Source organism: Podarcis raffonei, chromosome 3 (assembly GCF_027172205.1).
Source record: "Podarcis raffonei isolate rPodRaf1 chromosome 3, rPodRaf1.pri, whole genome shotgun sequence".
In the NCBI taxonomy this organism is placed as follows: domain Eukaryota; kingdom Metazoa; phylum Chordata; class Lepidosauria; order Squamata; family Lacertidae; genus Podarcis; species Podarcis raffonei.
This window is the reverse complement of record NC_070604.1, coordinates 75,313,339-75,328,732: the sequence shown is the minus strand read 5'-3', so window position 1 is coordinate 75,328,732 and position 15,394 is coordinate 75,313,339. Positions and strand designations below refer to the sequence as shown.

At 42.2% G+C, this 15,394-nt stretch overlaps 1 protein-coding gene across 2 annotated transcripts in view; it reads right to left on the bottom strand.

Moving 5' to 3' along the window:
- Positions 1 to 15,394, bottom strand: part of SMOC2 (SPARC related modular calcium binding 2) — a 131,075-nt gene that overhangs the window by 56,206 nt on the left and 59,475 nt on the right. Inside the window, exons 4-7 of one of the 2 annotated variants that reach the window (XM_053382425.1) lie at positions 15,204 to 15,303; positions 11,473 to 11,520; positions 4,496 to 4,579; positions 3,626 to 3,700 (exon numbers count right to left, since the gene is read on the bottom strand). In XM_053382425.1, coding sequence (XP_053238400.1) covers positions 3,626 to 3,700; positions 4,496 to 4,579; positions 11,473 to 11,520; positions 15,204 to 15,303 — 307 coding nt within the window. The remainder of the gene's footprint in view (positions 1 to 3,625; positions 3,701 to 4,495; positions 4,580 to 11,472; positions 11,521 to 15,203; positions 15,304 to 15,394) is intronic. The other variant, XM_053382426.1, reaches the window with a different exon arrangement.

The window sequence follows — 15,394 nt, the reverse complement described above, 5'->3', positions numbered from 1 at the left end:
CAAGCCAAACTTTTGAGCATCGGAATTTCCCCAGCGGACTCCTTAAAGATGAACTTACGCTCAGCCAAAAGCCTTATTGAGCAAAGATTAGCAGACATTGAAAATCAACACAACCTCGCCAGTGGTGGGGGTGTCTGCTCCCCCAGGTATCACGGAATAACCCCACCACTTGGCCTTCCATCATACATGTCATCTCTTTCATCAGTACCACACCGACTCGCATTTATTCGTGCAAGGTTCAATGTCTTTCCATCGAACCTGCTGAGCCACAGATTTTCCAAGGGTTTGGTGTCTCCGCTATGCGTGTGTGACGGGAAAACTGTTGAATCTCTTCCACATATAATGTTCAACTGTCCCCTACATAGCATAGCCAGGACTAAATTCCTGGGTCCTGCTTTACTGCGCTTGGTTGGCAGGCCTGTTCAGTTACATGCCACACTGCTTTTGCAGGATACAGATCCTTCTGTAACTCTGCAGGTGGCGAGATTCCTGAATGCGGTTATCTCACACACAAAAACCACCAAAAAACAACAAAAACACCAAAACTAATCGGACTGTTATGATGAGAGTGCATGTCAGATCTCGTCTTCAGTTTTTCTTTTTCTGTGAACCGTCCCTTGGAGCTCTCCTGGCCCCAAGCTGTCATTTGGCTCTGCTCAAGGACCCACCCTTGCATCGTGGTGTTCACCTTCTGTTGTCGGATATATCGGTTTTTATGTCTCTGTGTTTTTATGTTTGTACATACTTTATGGGCTAATAGCCGTAAATAAATATTGTATTGTATATTGTATTGTGACAGCTCTGATATTTCTGAATAAAAATACACAACCTTTCAAAACTGGATGTCTATGATGTTTGATGTGGCTACTTGAACAAGTTTCCTATGTCCTGTATGAAACAATAGGATGTCTTTGCTCTATTAGAGACAAGAGAAAAGGCTGCAATTGTAAAAACAGCTGAGTATTTCTTTGTCCTCAGAAACACCTCAAGAACCTTTCTTCATTATCTTAACAACTCGGTGAGGTACAGTTACTCCTTTAACTAATAGGGGACAGAGAATGGACTACCATGAGAAAAGTTAGTGAAGGGAGAACACACTTGTCTCTCACCCTCCTCCATACTCCGGGACAGCAACAAAAATGTTGGCTCCGGGCTGGCTGGGTAGCTTTCTTCTTGCCAGATAGCAGAGTTTTTATGAGGGAAAAGAAAAGAGGGATCTTCAGGTGCCCAGGGAAGTAACTTATAGTGCTTTTCAACAAAGGTCTTCAAGGGTGCTGTGAGATGAGGGTCACATCCACACCATGCATTTAAAGGACACAGCTTCCCCCAAAGGATCCTGGGAATGGTAGTTTGTCCCTCACAGAGGTACAATTCCCAGCATCCTTAGCAACCTACAGTTCTCATGATTCTTTGGTCCTTTAAATAGACGACATGGAGGTGACCAAAACTGCAGATACAGCCAAACCACTGTACTTTTTGCACTCCCTCTTTTCAAGGGAATGTATTCACAGTGCCCTTGAAGAAGCCCTCTGTCAAAACATGTTGGGTCCGGTGACAAATGTTAAAGTGCAGGAGCTCATCATGACAGATTCCACAGCCACGCCCCCAAGGGGAGTCCAAACATGCAGCTGTGCTGCTCTGTTAAGTCTAATAAATTACTTCCTGATGCACCTGAGAGTTTCTTTCTTTTTCCACCTGCATTTGTGATCTCCGGACATTTCTTCCAGATTACTGGTGGCCCTGACCTCTCTTCACTTCTCCTCACCCCTCAAATGTTTTAAGCCTTTACGCTGAGAACGCACTGGCAAACAGTTATGCCAGCAATAGGACTGGAACAGCCTTCCCCCCTGGCTGGATCAAGTACATCTATTGTGCCCCAGATAGAAACTGAGACATTCCTGCCAGATCCTAGGAACTGCTCTGCTCTATACAACAATTAATAGGATTGGACTGTTAGGCCGGCTTTTACAGCCCACAAAGTGCTACACTAGGGTGAATGCTGGTTGCAATTTTGTTTTCGTTTGTGGTCTCTTGCATTTGCACACGTGAGACTCTTGAATAAGTAAAGTTGGTTCCAAACACAATAACTCCTTTGCTTTTGGCCCTAACTAATCTCCAGTGCAATAAAAATGAAATAAATACCACTTAAAATGAAGCATTTCTAGGCTTTGTTTCATTTTGTTTTACTCTCTCAAGGATGCTGTGTTCCCTTGCATATCAGTCAGAAAAATAACAATCTAAATTTCCAATACACCAATTACACGTTGTCTAAACAGTCCTTTTGTATTCTCTTTCTGACTCTCTGTGCCAAGAAAAGGGGAATTAAAAAAAGATGGCATTAGAGGATATTCCAGAATGGAGAAATGCTCCGCACCATCACCATCTTAAATGATGTGCTTCAGCAATGGAAGTTCTATGCTCACAAGAGGGCTAGACAAATCTGCCCATTTTACTTTCTCTCAATTTTCCCCATTTATCCTAAGGTCATGCATTTTTGTCTTTCTTTTTCACTTTATAGGCAGTTTCACCTACTACATGAACTTCTGCACCCAATTTTCGGATAGAGAATTGCTCCACAAAGGTGAGAGAAGTGCAAATTACGGGGTACAGTTGATTTTTTTTGTGCAAATTGGGAAAGGGGGTGTAAAAATGTGAACCCAACTGAATTTCTCCCCAAGTTCAGAATAATTTTTTTTGTAAATTTTCAGGTATGCAGCCCAAGCTGCGTGTGTGTAGCCAAAGAGAAGCTAAGCACTTGGCTACAGCTGCCTCCACAGTTGTTCTGCAGGTCTTACTGGTAAAGGCATAGTGTCATTCTAACCCACTCAATGGCAACATCCTTTTCCTGCTTCTGTGCACCCATCACAATACCTTTTCAATCGCTGCTGAAGCTCAGAGATACATGTGACCTTATTCAGAGGCTGGCTCATATACAGTCTTTGGGGGCTCATCAATGCCTGCCTCAAATGAATTCTCTTCAGATCAAAACGCAACCTGCAGAATAATTTTTGGCTTCCTCAACCCACCCGTACTCATACTTTGCAAAGGACTGTATTCTGTTTCTCTATCTTTCACAGAAGAATCCTTTATTTGAAGGCATCTCTGTTTGAAGAGTTGCCCAGTTTAAAGAACCCTAATAAGAGAAAGCATCAGCTGTGAAGTTGCCCATCAACCATCAACATCTTTACAGCAGACTGAGCAGGCATATGGGTCACATGGTCACAGTCTATTCTAGTACAGTGAGATATATTGTATTTCAATTTAAATTAGAATAATCATATGCAAATTTTATGCAAATCTGTACCCCATTTCTCCCTTTGGTTTGGTGATGAATTTCCTTTTTTTGGGGGGGACACATAAGTGGCCACCTGTTTGATAACAAATATGAGTACCAAGCTGGGGAGTGGTGGAAATGAAGGGTCAATCCCTGTGGTAACCTGTGGTAGCCATTCATGTCCTTCACCAAGTGTTAAAGAAGAAGGAAAGCTACAAAAATGAGATCCTGGTTAACTTGAAAGGATTATAAGGGGGAGGGGGTAATATCTAAGTATGAAACTTAGCTAAGACTCTGTTTTAATTTTAGCTTTCTTAACTGCATCAAAATAATTATGCTCTATCATCTTACCAGAATTTTTATTGGTCTTATTCTGTCGGCTCTTTACTTGCTCAGTCCATAATGTAGGGTAACGCGAAGCTATATCTAGAAAATTAAGAACAAAATGAGATCATTATAATGGAAAACATAAGTGATGACAGACTAGATTTATTGCAAGAAAATATTAAGTAACCTAATAAACACAGCAAGGCTGATTTCTTATTGAGAAACAAGTTTAGAAAAGGTTGAATAGTGATATTTAAGAGGAGATGAAGTGCATGTTATGAATAGAAATCATGTCCATATTAAATGACACTATAAACTGAAGATTTAATGGGATAGTCAGTGCAGTTCATATTCTTCAGTCATAAACCCTGCTGTGCTTACGAGGTCCATCACAGTTCCTTATTGAGCTATGTGAGCTTTGGAGACCAACAAAAATTCTTGTACCGCCTTAAAGGCTAAAAGTGCATGTATTGTAGCATAAACTTTCACTGATAGCATACAAAGAGAAGAAAAGCCTTGCTGGGTCAGGCCAAAGGCCCATCTAGTCCAGCACCGTGTTCTCACAGTAGCCAAAAACAGGCAGGACCCAAGTTTCAACAACACTCTCCCTACTTGGATTCCCAGAGACTGAGGCGCATTGCCTTTTAACAGTGGAGGAAGAACACAACCACTGTGGCTAGTAGCTGCTGACAGCCCAGTTCTCCATGAAAGATTCCACTTCACTGCATGCAGAAAGTTACTTTCATCAAACATGTAAAAGGGCTATGTTCTTCTAGGGTATCTCCTAGAAACACAAAAAATAGGCATCTTTTCTGTGACATAATACTGTGAGCAAATGGTATATCTTAGCCATTGTTTCCGTAGTCTCCCCATCCCATTTCCAGAAATGCTCACCTTCTTCATCACCTTGGGGCTGAGTCTCCAGTGCAGGAGCTGAAGCATCATCTGAATTCAGAATGGAAAAGATTTGCAAGGAGACTACAATTATGAGAGTAAGCTAAATAAGGGGACATACTTGACTGAGACTAAAAAAAATGCATGTAGCCCAAGCCATCCAATACATAAGCAAATAATATCAGGGTTATCATATACATTTTTTTAATTAAAAAAAATACCTTTCACATTTGAATGGTACAAGTGGGACCTTCAACAAATTTTTGCCCTGCCTGTATAGGAATCCTTTTCCTCTCCCGTCATTGGCTGTGTCTCCCCTGCCCCGCCAAGACTTCCAATCAGCATTCTGTGCCCCTGAGCACACTCAGCCCTCATTGGGCTGTTGGGAGGTGGGGTGGATCTCCACTCATTTAGAAGGGTCTCCTGAAACATGCCAATATTTTTCTTTTTCATTTATTTATTAGATTTATATACCACCCTTCATTAAAAGATTTCAGAGAGGTTCACAAGATAAATATCTCCCTTTTGTGCATAGATGGTGCTGAGGTAACGTTTCTTGATGCTCTGGCCAGTTTAGTCACTAAATCCAAAATGCATTTGCAGAGATTCCTGCTGTGTCAGAGAAAACTCATTTATTTTATTTCTTCTCATTTATACACTCCTTGATTCAAAACTGCTTTGAGGGTTTTCTTTTACAAAGGTCCATGTGGGCAGATCCATACAAAAAGCCATTTGCCAAATAATAAAGAGAGACACCTACACAGGAAAGAGTTTTATAAGAGTTCACATGGCAAACAGGTTGTCTGAATAGTCTGTCAAGAGCACAAAGTGCTTTTTTTGTGAAATCACAAGTGTTGGGGAAATGCACTTCTTCAGTCTGTGTTCTGACCACACAATGCTGACCATCCGTTTTCTTTGTGCTCAGACCAAGCAATACAGACCATCCATTTTGTCTGTGTACAGTCTGAAAGAAATCCAGCAGGCAACTGGATTTACAGAAACCTGGAACAAAAGCAGAGTTTGGCACAGCAAAATGCTGCTAATTCTTCTGCAGATTACACAAACAAGTTCTCTAGACAAGTTTTGATTTGCTTTCTTCCTGCATATTTCCTATACTCACGCTGCCCAACAAAGGAAAATACAGTATAGTAAAAATAGAAAGAGATCGATGTGTTGGTTCAAGTTAAGACCAAATGCCACAAAACCTTTGCAAAATCAAAGCACTTTGGGAAAACAATGCTTTCGTTATTTACATTGGGGGGGGCAGTTTGTCTGAAATTCATCTTTTCACATAAGCAAGGATTGAGAATCTGACTATGAGCCATGATGGCTAGGGCTGATGCAAGATGGCACTTCAGAAACCCACAAGTTCTCCAGCCATGGAAGAAAGACTGGAATAACTGGAATAAGACTCTCAAAACTTTACTGAAATGACCAGGGCTGTTGCCTGTGGACTGTGTTTCATCTGAAGCAGTATTTTGCTTGGATGCCTGATAGTAATCAAAACCAAAGCTGGTGTGGATTTTAATCTTTACAAAAACACCACTGTTTTAATCTGTTTTTATAGATAATTTCAGTGTTTTATTTTATAGTCTTCTGATTTTTTTATTCTTTTGAAGAATATAATAATATTATTAGAGTTTTTCTTTTACAATCAAGTGGTATACAGTGGTACCTCAGGTTACATATGCTTCAGGTTACATATGCTTCAGGTTACAGACTCCGCTAACCCAGAAATAGTACCTCAGGTTAAGAACTTTGCTTCAGGATGAGAACAGAAATCATGCTCCGGCAGCGCAGCAACAGCAGGAGGCCCCATTAGCTAAAGTGGTGCTTCAGGTTAAGAACAGTTTCAGGTTAAGAATGGACCTCTGGAATGAATTAAGTACTTAACCCGAGGTACCACTGTATAAACTTTGATAACTAACCAACTAAAATAATGATGATGTTCCCCAAACAAAAGGAATGCACCAATGCAGCTAAGTGATGTTTAAAAGGCCTTTCCAGTGTAGAGCAGGTGAGTCTCTCCAGAACCTTGCCATCATCAAGTCACAATCCTGTACAGGAATAGTATACACGGCAACTGCACTGGCTTGTCATCAATAGTGGCCACTGCCAGAGAACATTCAAAGATGCCATGAGAATACCGACAGCATTCTGTGTGAGGCTAGCTTGTGGGTAACTCAAGTAACCTCTCAAGGAAACAGCTGCCTCTGAAAAGTCTAGAAAGAGCCTGGTGTGTGTGTGTGTGTGTGTGTGTGTGTGTGTGAGAGAGAGAGAGAGAGAGAGAGAGAGAGAGAGAGATGTTCAAGCAATATTGCACAAAATGAGAGGAACACAGTATCTGGCAGATGAGAGAGAAAAGGCAAGAAGCTGACAAGAGGAAGCCAAGATTTTTTGGAGAGAGGACAGCTAGTTTCTTTTTGTGTGTACGGTGGCTGCGCTGCTGAGAAATTTGTTTGAATTTGTCGAAACAAATACCCTTCTGTTTGCATCAGATTCCTAAAAGGGTGCCACAGGGCCTTTTTACATCATGCAAGCAACTCCGTAAATCATTATTTCATGGCTGGTTTTAGATATTTAGCTGAGTTACTGGCATCTCCCACAGACTCCGCTTGCCAGCAAACATTTCTCAGGTAAGAATCACAGAGGTGTTTGCTAGGATTAATGCTCATCGGAGAGAGCACGATTTTTTTCAAAAATGCCAAAAATAATAATGATGAAGTAGTTGGTGAAGGGAAGGAAACTTGAATTTAGTCAGCTTCTGCTCCTGCACTTCTGAGCAGATGACTAGCACTAAGAGAGCTGCTGCCCTTCTTTGCTGTGTCCAATTGTCACCATTGTCACCTAACGCCCCGGCAGCCTATGTAGTTGCTTCTGCCACCATTACTTCCTTGGCAGCTGCTCAGCTGTGCATGTGGTGGGGTGAAATCCTGACATCACTGCTGCTGGACAGGATTAGGCTGGGGTGGCTGTTGGGTTAGGAGTTGTGAGGTTGCACCAGAAGAAGCACCAGAGTGGCAGTGGCAAGTCTCACTGGTGCAACCATCTGGCCCCCAATTTGCTGCTGACTCACCCCATCCCCATTCCTATCCAGGTGTCAGGAGAGTGTCTCCATCCCACTGCAAGTTCTGCTGCTGGCTGTTCATAGAGTTGTGAGTTTGGAACGGGTTGGCTGTGTGCCCAAGTCCCTTCCAATTCCTAGATCCAACAAGGATCCAATAGCTGGAATAGCCAAGCCAGCTTCTTGGTAATGGCCCACTAAGTATGGGTTGTTAACGTAACAAAGGAAGTGGCTCTCTGCAAGAGGTGAAATGGGTGGGCCCCACTCCTCAACGGTCTGGTAGTTAGAAAGACAAAAGCCAGAGTTGAGGTGTGTGAGCGAAAAGCAAGAAGCAGGCCGGGCATTATCATTGCTTTTGGAGTGATAATGCTATAACCCCCTCCATCATAGACTCAGGTTGTATATATGTGCAAATCAACCATATATCCTAAAGACACCGCAGTCTCCTTTGTCCCTCATTCCAAGGAAACTGAACTCTGTGTAAGCGCCTGGAACCTCACACTGCTTGGACATTAGGGTGGCATGCAACCATATATTTGCATGGACAGGCAGAGACCACCCCCCAACCCCATGCCATGGAAAGGGGGAGGATGTTGGGAGATTCCAAGGAATCTCCACCCAACTGGTGAATCCCTAGTGGATTCGGCGGGAACCTCCAGGTATCCAGCGTGGGAGGGGGCAAAGCCAGGTTGTATTTTAGGGAGCCACATAGGATCGGGGGGCTGTGCATGACCACACAAAAACCGCCCCCATTTGATGTGAGGAGTGGTCATTGTATGCACAAAAGTATATTGGCCATGTCTAAAGAAACATATGGAAATGCACAAAAAGGCTCCCTTGCTGAGATTCCTGCATTCAGGGCATTCGACTAGACAACATTTGGGGTCCCTTCCGACTCTACAATTCTATGCTTCTATGAAACACAGATGCACAAATTACATGAATATGGACATTTTTTAAATGGAGGCAACAAAGCCTCATGTTTTATATTTGTGGACTTTAAGATGAGGGTGGTTTTTTTGGGGGTGCGCGCGACACTGCTGGGAAATGAGTCCCACAAAATCCTAAATGCAAATAATACTAATTCTAATCCTATGTCCAACTTTAGTTTGACACTAAAAATATAGTGCCATTTTTTTTTTAACTGAGTGCCTTTTAAAGGTCTGATAACATTACATGGAATACGTATAGCTGATCCCTGCAAAAACTTTCAATGCAAAACGTGCTGATCATACAAAACACATGTTGGCTCTGACTGGCAACTGGGATCCCAAGACACCCCTTAAACATCATTCAAGATGTTTGAATGGTGAACATTGCGAAGTATTAAGCCTAACAGTAATTCTGCCATGTTTAGGTAAATAGGGTCTGGCAGCTGATTGGCCTCCGTGGCAGGAGTTGGCTTTATAAAGTTTCCAGATTCACACCTGGTTTTGTTCCATATATATCAGGCACTGTTTGTAGCTGGGGGCAGGTGATAAAACTTATTCATTGCTGCCCAGCCTCAAAATCCAGGAAACTTTTAAAGATGGGCACAGCGCATGCTGGCTACACAAAGTGCCAAAACAACAAAATTTATGATCTGTATTGAGTTTCTTCAGAAAGTTATGAACACCTGGAGCCTATGCATTTGCCTGGCAAATGTATCAAAGAAAGATTGTCCTCGAGTAATATATGCATAATTTATATTCCTCAGTTTAAACAGCTACTGATTCTTTTCATAGGAGTAAAACATAAAATGGCAATTATTCCTACGAATCCTGTGCAGGATCATAAATTAAGGATAGTTACATAATTTCCCATCTGTCACATATCCTTAGCTTGGGCACTTAGAGGGAGGGAAAAACCCCACACATATTAAATATAGTTGAATATGCATTACCATTAATCTTGGCGCTAATGCCACCGACTACAGTGGGAGGTAAACTGGTCCAGACATATGAATGATTTTAGCACCAGCACATAAAAAGCTATAAGGATATATCATTAATAATAACAGCAACTGCTTGGCTCTGAATATGATCCATCAGTTTAAATCATTACAATAACTCATCGTAAGAGAATTTAGCCTCAGTTGCCACAGTGATGGATGAAATAATGGCACTGACATTTTGATCCTAAACCAAAATTGGCCTTACAAAAAGGTGCAGAATGGTCTGATGCACTAGGATGAGGGTTAATAGAGACATTTTAAAAAAAAGACCCAGCAATGCAACAATTTAATAGAGACTCTACTTTTGATACAACTGATATTTGATACAACTGGTTTAATCTCAGATGAGTTAGAAACAATTGTCTTAGTTCAAGGAGGAAAATCCACAGCTTTCCATTCCTATTTGCATAGCAATACTTATTTGGGCTGTTCTACTGAAATGATGGCTGAGGCCAATAACTTAGGAATATGGAGTGCTGTTTTTCTAGAAAAAGAGATGTTGGAACTCACCATGAATTCCTTCCTTGTTGTCTTATAATTTCAATGGCTCCCACCTGAGAGGTGCAGGAACTGAGTTCCAGCAAGTTCTGGTGGGGAGGAAGCCCTGGGAATATGGTCCTAAGTCACTTATACATGACTAGTTCCATGTGTCTAGAACTGAAATAATTAGGTTGGATGTAAAAAATAATTAATTCCAAAGGATGAAATGTCAGAATACACAATGGAAGTCCACAAAGGGGAAATATGAAAGTAGAGGATAATGCATTTTTTAACTACCTCATTAGGTAACTAATCCTGTTGTCTGGAAGCATTTAGGATGCCCCTATATGTGGCTGCATAGGGACACGTGTGAGCATCCTGATGCCTGCCCTGAAAGGCTTGAGTACTTTTCTGAATGTCCAATTAGAACAAGAAGACCAGGGAATGTTCACAAAGTCTCGTCCCAGGTGGGATATCTCTCTTCAACGCGGGAAATAATTTACTGCGCCTTGAGGCAGGGGAAAGACGCAGCGGCAGTCACAGGACATGGCTAGCACAGATCCTGCTTGCCTCAATCATGCTCACAAATATTCAAGCAGGGTGCTCACTTTTGCTCAAATGCTTGTAGCTTTATATTCAAATGTGTGAACCTTCGCTACATCCCTTAGATAGTCACAGGACAACTGTGCTTCAAGGTTGTGGGGAAATGTGACAGTCGTGTCTCAGGGCAATAATGTTCGATAACTCTGAGACTCTTCCATTCCAGGATGAGTGAAAGCAAAAATATGAATACTGCTAAGATAACGTTAATACATCTGCTTGTCCGTAGGCATCCAACCTTATTTTTATTTGCAGTAGATTACCCCACAGGAATGTGCTCCAGCTTGCTGTTTAGAATGTCAGGCAGGAATATTTTTCAGGAGATTTCTATCTACGGAAATCCACCAGGACGTGGCCTCTACTTGCCAGCAGGTTTACACCCAAAACTAAATCAAGTTACCTGCTTGAAACAACAGGCTGGTTAGAGTCTTGGCATTGAACTAGGGAGACCCAGGGTCAAATCGCCACCAATCCATCAAGCTCCCTGGGTAATATTCAGCCCGGTATTATCTCCTATCCTAACCTACCTCACAGGGTTGTTGGAAGGGTAAAGTGGGGGAGCATATAAGTAATCCCCGAGCCTACCATATCAAGCGGAAACATATCTTTGTCATGTTTAACTAGAAATGGCAAAAAGCACTGCAGGCAAATGTATATCACCTTAATCAGGGCAGACTGTGCCAATTGTTCACTGCATGCAGTGGAGATATATCCAGTGGAAAGCAGTTGGTGCAGACCTATCAGTAAAACAATCACTGCTTAATTTTCTAGGAATAAATGGCGTCGGATCTCACAGAATCATCTCTGTGCCCAGGCCTATCCTGTGCTGCTTCTATCAGGCAAAAGATGTGTCCATAGTCATTGGAGAGGAAATTCCCTATTTCATTATAAGATATTTACCTGTTTTTCCTGTACCTTCACGTTGTGGCAACTTCTCATTTAGGGAACCTAAAAGGTTGGAGGAGGGGGAAAAGGTGAATTAGAGGAGGTGAAAGCAGATGTGTGATCAAGAGCAGATCCACACGGTGGGTGGGATTCACTTAACATGCCCCGCCAGTGGAAGCTCTGTGCAAAGACTGCCATTTGCACAATGATACTTCCCACCCTCTTCCCTCATGCTCCCAAAACTGACTCCCCCAGAACAGTGCATGGGGGAGGAGAGGGAGATCACTCTGTCTGGCAGGCTGAAATACTTGTGCAGACAGAGCATTCATCATAGCATGACCATTGATTTCCACCTTATACTTTTAAATCACAGTCAGCACACTTCTAAAGGATATGACTTCCTTCAAAGAATCTTGGGACCTAGAGTTTTCCCCTTGCAGAGCTACCACTCCCAGCACTATTAGCGAACCACAGTTCCCAGGATTCTTGTGGGAAGCCATGTGTTTGCAAAATGCACACTGTCAATCTGCCCCAAGGAGAGCGAGTTGGCAACTTTGGCAAGGTTGTGGTAATATATAAGAACTGAAGAGGGAAAGCAAAACAAATGATTCTGTGAAGCACTTACAGGATGCTGTTCACAACTCCTATAGTGCTAAGCGCATGAGGAAAAAACTATGCAGAAGCAAAGATTTTTGCACACAACTTCAGGGGAAATGTTAGCTAACAACAGGGTGTACATACATCACATTTCCCTGCAACCATTTAACACCTGTTTCTAAATTTCCGTTCCGTCTCCCAAGGGCTCAGTGGCTCTGGAATTTCTTTCAGTTCCCTAAATGTTGATATCTTGACTTAGGGAGCAGTAAAAATGTCTGTGTTGCATCTGGTACTTTTCAGCAGACAGTTTGTGGGGGATGGGAGTATTTATCTTTATGCTGTCTTTATGCTGCCAGGAGAGCACATTTGATTACTCTGTACCTCTCAAGTTGACTGGTTTTCTTACAATAGTAGACTAATGGGGGCAGGGGGGGCACTGGAGAACCTGTGAACTGTAATAATGCTTAGCGCCCATCGTCTAAGACTGCAGTGTGCAAAGTTGATTTTAATATTGGTGGCCTAACTGTTTTTCAAAGATGGATCAATTGTAGCAAACACAGCATAGCCTCATTTATCCAAACAGCCTTGTCCAGGAAACAGTGGGAACATGCAGATAACCAGGAGTTCAGATGCACAGGAATGTTGTATCCATAGAGTTACACTGTGACCTACGTGAGCTCATGTGGAAGGCAATGAGTTAGATAACAAATAACTGGGATTTCAGTTAATCTGCAAGAACAGTGTTGAAAGAGTTCCATGGGTGGCATAATACAGATAGACTTCGGTGAATCTAGTGAGGATTCAAGGGGAATGCCAACAGGGTGTGTAGTTTAGCTACAGGCAATTTCTAGGGGTACATCCAAGGCCATGAAAAACCCACTGAAGGACCAAAATGTATGAGAACTGAAAGCAGGATTCACCTTATGTAGGGTTGCCCTGTGTCCAGAATTTGCTGGACGTACCCGGAATACAGCAGTTGATAGCAGTGTCCAGGCAGATTATCAGGGATAATCCGGATGTATGGCAACCAATGTCTGCAAAGTTATTTCCCTCAAAAAAGCTCAAAAACGTCCACTTTTTTGCGATTTTGCAAGCTCAACAACTTTTCTGTCTAGATTTTCACTTTTTGAAATATGGCAACTCTACCTAATGAGTCCTATTAGTGCAAGCCCAGCATGAGGTCTTTAACCTGTGCGATGGGTTCCTCCCCCCCTCTCCCCATGATCCAGGTGCCCTGAAATTGGCTCAAACTGGGGGAGAACCCTTAGAATAGTGGTAGGGGGAGAGGAGGGATTGTTCAGCAATGTTGAATTCCACCTACAATCTATTGTATCACACCAAACCAAGTAATTAATTTATCTTCTAGGACCCTTGAAGAGGAAGAATATAGGATGTTTTCCCCAACTCCATAATGTAGAAGAAGAAGAAGAAGAGTTTGGATTTGATATCCCGCCTTTCACTCCCCTTCAGGAGTCTCAAAGCGGCTAACAATCTCCTTTCCCTTCCTCCCCCACAACAAACACTCTGTGAGGTGAGTGGGGCTGAGAGACTTCAAAGAAGTGTGACTGGCCCAAGGTCACCCAGCAGCTGCATGTGGAGGAGTGGAGACACGAACCCGGTTACCCAGATTACGTGACTACCGCTCTTAACCACTACACCACACTGGCTCTCATGTAATGAATTTTAAATGAATATTACACAAATAAAGCTTATTTTTAAACATGGATCATGTCCATGTTTTGTGCAAGAAACACAAAAGGAGCTGGGGGGGGGGGGAGGATGAGCTTCAACACTAATTTGATATATCCACCCTACCACCCAAGTAAGTATCATGGATGACCAAATATAAATATAAAACAGACTGAATTCTGTCTCGTAAAGCATCCAATAGTAAACCCATCAGCTTGAGCTTTTTGTGAAGACTCAAGGCTTTGAGTTACCTCAGAAGTTCAATGCTCTCCACAGTTAAAAGGGGTGAACTTTGACTAGATTGTGCCCACTTAAGGATTTAAAAAGGCATTGGATTTATTGGAACACCTTCATCCACATATGTTTTTTATCACTGTTGCCCACAGTCCCTGAGCCCATTGATCTGACAATTATTCTCTTTGTGAGAGGCGGGAGCTAAGATCTGGGAACCAATTTTATTTGCATATCAAAAGGCAATTCTAGGCAAGTTATCTACTAGAGTGACCAAGGCAGTTTCTGTCCCCCCCCCCAAGCCAAAACCAAACTAGAAGGGATCTTGATAATTAGTATAATCAAAGAAAGCCTGGAGTTGACTAGGCATTAGCCACTTGGGGGAGTGAGCAGTATTTGATACTGCTTGGATGATAATCATCCAAATCTAAGTGACCCAATAATAGTTTTTTCCATAAGGCATGTACCACCACCTCTTTCAGTATCAATGGAACGTGCCTCTCATCAGAGATCTTCATTGCCCCAGTTTCCAGATATCCAGCCCAAGAAGCTACCATAGGCAAGAATGGGGGAAAGTGAGGTGGGACAGTGGGGGGAAAGAAATGCAGTTTTGTTTGTAGGGCCACCTTAAACCTTCTTAAACCTTGACACTGTGTTGGATCTCCAAATGCCCCCATAAAGTGATGTTTGGAGAATCTTAGGATTCAGAGGTGAAACATGGAATTGGCTGTTTGGCTTGCAAGACTGCGGACCGAATGGTGGGTTGAATTTGGGATTGAATTTGATCCCATGTGGGCCTGCCCTAAATATCGGTCTGAGGTCATTTAAGTTTTTCACGGAAGATCTATAAAACTACAATCTTCTTTTAATGACTTCAGTAGGAAGTTAGTTTGCTGTTTGAAGTACTGTTGGCTATTACGTTGGGACATGAGGTTCATCCAAATCCAAAGTTCATAACTCCACTCATATGATGGGAAACCAAACCACATGGAATCCAAGAAGGAAGAAAAATCATCTAATCCAGTGTGAGGCTTAAAAGCCAACGTTAACAGAGAATTAGTTGAGCTTTTCAGGAAAGCTGAAATGTCTATCTATGAGTGTAGGAAATTTCCATTACTGCACCAGATGTAGGATCTTTTCTTTCCCGGTAAAAGATATGTTTATAGCCGGATTAAAACAGTCAAATAAAAAGTTGAACAGATTCTTTTAGACATGATATATGTTTTTACCTGGGCAACGTGGAGTTTTATGTGCTACGGCTGTACCACTGATGGGACGACCATTGGAAGTGACACACCAACAGTAGCCTGTGTAGCTGTGGCACTGAACCTGTCAGAAAACAACACAAAGTATAGGTAACAGAACATGCACAGTTTAGCATTTCAAATTTTCATTAAAAACAGTTTTATCAATTGGCTAC